This window comes from Sinocyclocheilus rhinocerous, unplaced genomic scaffold (assembly GCF_001515625.1).
Source record: "Sinocyclocheilus rhinocerous isolate Xijiao unplaced genomic scaffold, SAMN03320098_v1.1 scaffold4606, whole genome shotgun sequence".
In the NCBI taxonomy this organism is placed as follows: domain Eukaryota; kingdom Metazoa; phylum Chordata; class Actinopteri; order Cypriniformes; family Cyprinidae; genus Sinocyclocheilus; species Sinocyclocheilus rhinocerous.
In genome coordinates this window covers 17,247-21,005 of record NW_015633600.1, presented here as the reverse complement: position 1 = coordinate 21,005, position 3,759 = coordinate 17,247, and the positions used below count along the sequence as shown (strand labels likewise).

General features: G+C 36.7%; 1 protein-coding gene across 1 annotated transcript; it reads right to left on the bottom strand.

Annotated features, from left to right (window-relative positions):
- Positions 1-2,100: 2,100 nt before the first annotated feature.
- On the bottom strand, positions 2,101-3,748 carry LOC107744728 (myomesin-1-like; the record flags this gene model as incomplete). Its single annotated transcript, XM_016558547.1, has 3 exons — positions 2,101-2,257; positions 2,612-2,726; positions 3,564-3,748. Coding segments are annotated over 3 exons (457 nt in total), but the record flags the coding sequence as incomplete, so codon positions are not given.
- Between the last annotated feature and the right edge of the window lie 11 nt (positions 3,749-3,759).

Below are 3,759 nucleotides of genomic sequence, written 5' to 3'. Positions count from 1 at the left end.
AGGGTAGGTTTAGGGTTAGTAGAATAAGTTGACAAAGAAAGTGTTAGAAGATATTAAGTAGACGGTCTACTAATACTCTACTAACTGCTAGTTGACATGTAGTTGCAAAGTTACCTTCTCCTCTTCCTCTCCATACTCCCTCTCCACCTCCTACTCTTCCTCTTCCTTAATTTCTTTCTCTACTCCCTACTCCTCCTCATCCTCCTCCTTCTCCTCGCCCTCTCCACTTCCTACTCTTCCTCTTCCTTCATTTCTTTTTCTACTCATTACTCCTCCTCCTTCTCCTCTTCCTCTCTGTACTCCCTCCTCCTCCTCTTCCTCCTCCTCCTCTCTCTCTTTCTCCTCCTCCTCTCTCTCTTCCTCCTCTTCCTCTCCATACTCCCTCTCCACCTCCTACTCTTCCTCTTCCTTAATTTCTTTCTCTACTCCCTACTCATCCTCCTCCTCTTCCTCCTCTTCCTCTCCGTACTCCCCTCTTCTTCTCCGTACTTCCTCTTCCTTAATTTCTTTCTCTACTCCCTACTCCTCCTCCTCCTTCTCCTCTCCCTCTCCACCTCCTACTCTTCCTCTTCCTTTATTTCGTTTTCTACTCCCTACTCCTTCTCTTCCTCTTTGTACTCCCTCTCCACCTCCTACGCTTCCTCTTCCTTCATTTCTTTCTCTACTCCCTCCTCCTCCTCTACCTCTTCCTCCTCTTCTTCTCCGTTCTCCCCCTCCTACTCTTCCTCTTCCTTAATTTCTTTCTCTACTCCCTACTTCTCCTCATCCTCCTCCTTCTCCTCTCCCTCTCCACCTCCTACTCTTCCTCTTCCTTTATTTCTTTTTCTACTCCCTACTCCTTCTTCATCTCCCTCTCCCTACTCCCTCTCCACTTCCTACTCTTCCTCTTCCTTCATTTCTTTTTCTACTCATTACTCCTCCTCCTTCTCCTCTTCTTCTCTGTACTCCCTCTCCACTTCCTACTCTTCCTCTATCTAATTTCTTTCTCTACTCATTACTCCTCCTTCTCTTCCTCTCCGTACTCCCTCTCCACGTCCTACTGTTCCTCTTCCTTTATTTCTGTCTCTACTCATTACTCCGGTTACACTTTATTTCGATAGTCCACTTTAGACATTCTACTAACTATAAGTAACTTTGTAACTACATGTCAACTACATGTCAACTAATTCTCATTAATTTGCACCTACATGTCTACTAACTCTCAAAGTAAACTGTTAGGGTAGGTTTAGGGTTAGTAGAATAAGTTGACAAAGAAAGTGTTAGAAGATATTAAGCAGACAGTCTACTAATACTCTACTAACTGCTAGTTGACATGTAGTTGCAAAGTTACTTACTGTTAATAGAATGTCTAAAGTGGACTATCGAAATAAAGTGTAACCCCCTTTTTTTTTTTTGTAGTTATAGCTCTGGAAATGTGCTGAAATTGTTTGCTACATTAATAAATAATATATTTTTTAAATGTTCTACCCAAGACTGATTGATCAGAAGGTACACAAGTTGGTTTGAAGGGACATTTGAACCAAAAACAAAAAGACAAAACATTTACTCAAACTCATGTCTTTTCAATCCCTCATCTTTAAAACAAAAATGAAGATATTATTAATATTATCTCGTTGTCCATCCATTAAAAGTCTATTAACAAACAGAAGTCAAGCAAGCATATTTGAGCCATGATCTAAAAGTGGATCTGTCACCCATGGCTTTTCCATTTTGGCCTAGTTTTTGTTACATAAATAATGACACGGTGTGATATGTCATGTGTTGTTGTTCATCTGAAGTTTTATTTTCCAGATTTTAAGACCTGCTAAGGACCAGATTTTTATTATTTTATTACGTCCTGATATGGAAAGCCAGGGAATTCAATAGGGTGCCCTTTCTTTTTCACATGACTGTACATCTTGGATGGCCTGAGGGGGAGTAAAGTATCAGCAAATTTTCATTTTTGGGTGAACTATTCCTTTAAAAAGTATTTTCTGATGAATAAACGTCTTATGGGTTTGGAACAACATTTTCATTTTTGGTTCGACTAACCCTTTAAGCCATAATTTTAAATTTGATAATTAGTAATTTAACAAAACTCATTCGCCCATAGATACTTACTTGTTACCCTTGGTCTCTAAGGTCATGCGTTCAGGTTCTGTCATTTCCATGTAGTTCTTGGACCAGACGAATTTGGAGTCAGCGGTGAGGTTAGAGCACTCAAAATTCAGTGAAATGACGCCGTCATCGTCAACATTCACAACTATCTCGGTAGTTCCTGTGAGAAAGAAATGGCTTGTTGGATTTTGTTGAGAGTAGTTAAGTCTTGTTGATTTTGGTTTGTTTTTAGGGTTAACCTGGATTTAAAAACAACTCTAAACAGATTCCTCATTTGCAAAAGCACCCACTGTAAAGATTATGAGATTACGTGTAAAAAGAAAAAAAAAAAAGTAATTTTCAGAGGTATATCAAGTTATTTGAAGAGAGATCATGAAGACAAATGTATGAATTGTACAGAAGAAAAGGATAATTTTAATTTATTTCACATTGATTTCAATTTTATCTGCAGTAGCTTTTTTTGCAGTACAGTAAAATGTTATTTGATAAATTCTAGTTCTGTCTAGTTTAGTACCTGGTTTAGTCACTGCCTCAACTGGTTCTGTTGGATCTGATGCTTTTCCTACACCGGCTTTGTTCTGAGCGCGCACACGGAAAACATACGATTCCCCCTCCTTTAGATCCTTGATCTAGAATAAGAGAAACAACATTTACTACCATAAACCTACCCTTGTGAAAAAAGAAGTGTGCTTAATTGTATTAAATGTGAACTTGTAGTGTGCTTCAAATCTTAAAAGTATATTTAAAAAGATGACATAATTGTATAGATAATAGTTATGAAATAAAAGGCCACTTAAGTGACTCAAAGAGTGACACTTTCATGTCATAACACACTTAAGTACACTTTTAAAAAGTGCACTTTTTAATGTAAAATTAAAAGTTGTAAAGTACATTTTGAGTCAATATGTTTTAATAATCTTTTTTTGTGCTTATTTTGACATACTACAGCACATGTAGAGGTTATGGTTAATATATATTAAATGTACTAAATTGCAATTATCATTTCAAATGAGTAATTACAAATATATTTAAATACATGACATACAAGTTTCAATAGAAATGACATTAAAGTATATTTTAGTTTAACATAAATGCTTGTAAGTACATTCAATGGTACGTTAACCATATTTCAAAGACAACAGAAGTAATTATGAAATTACATATAAAGATGTACTTAAGTCCTACTTAAGTCCTACTTAAGTGGGTAAAAAACCCTCTAAAGTTCAGCTAATTGCATTTAATACAAATTTATGTATTAAAAAATATTTTAATTGCAATTAACATGCAGTTAAGTTTCCAAAAACATTACATTGAGTTTTCACTTAAGTATATCCTTTTAAATTATTTCCATAATAAGTACTCATTTTAAAAGTATGCTACAAGAGTACTTAATTTTCTCAAAGGTATACCAATATCACAACCCTTAACAAACTCCACTGCCCTACGGCTTCCATATGCATACAAACCTTCTTGAATGTCTTGTCAGTAGCTTTCTCATTGACTCCTCTCCACATCTCAAAGTCTGCGTCAGCCTCTTTGATATCAATGTAGTATCCATTGACAGCATCACGACCCTGGTAGACAGGCGGTTTCCAGAGCAAGACCAGAGAGTCCTTACGCACCTCCTGTACTTGGAGGTCATGGGGTGGTCCTAAAAACAGG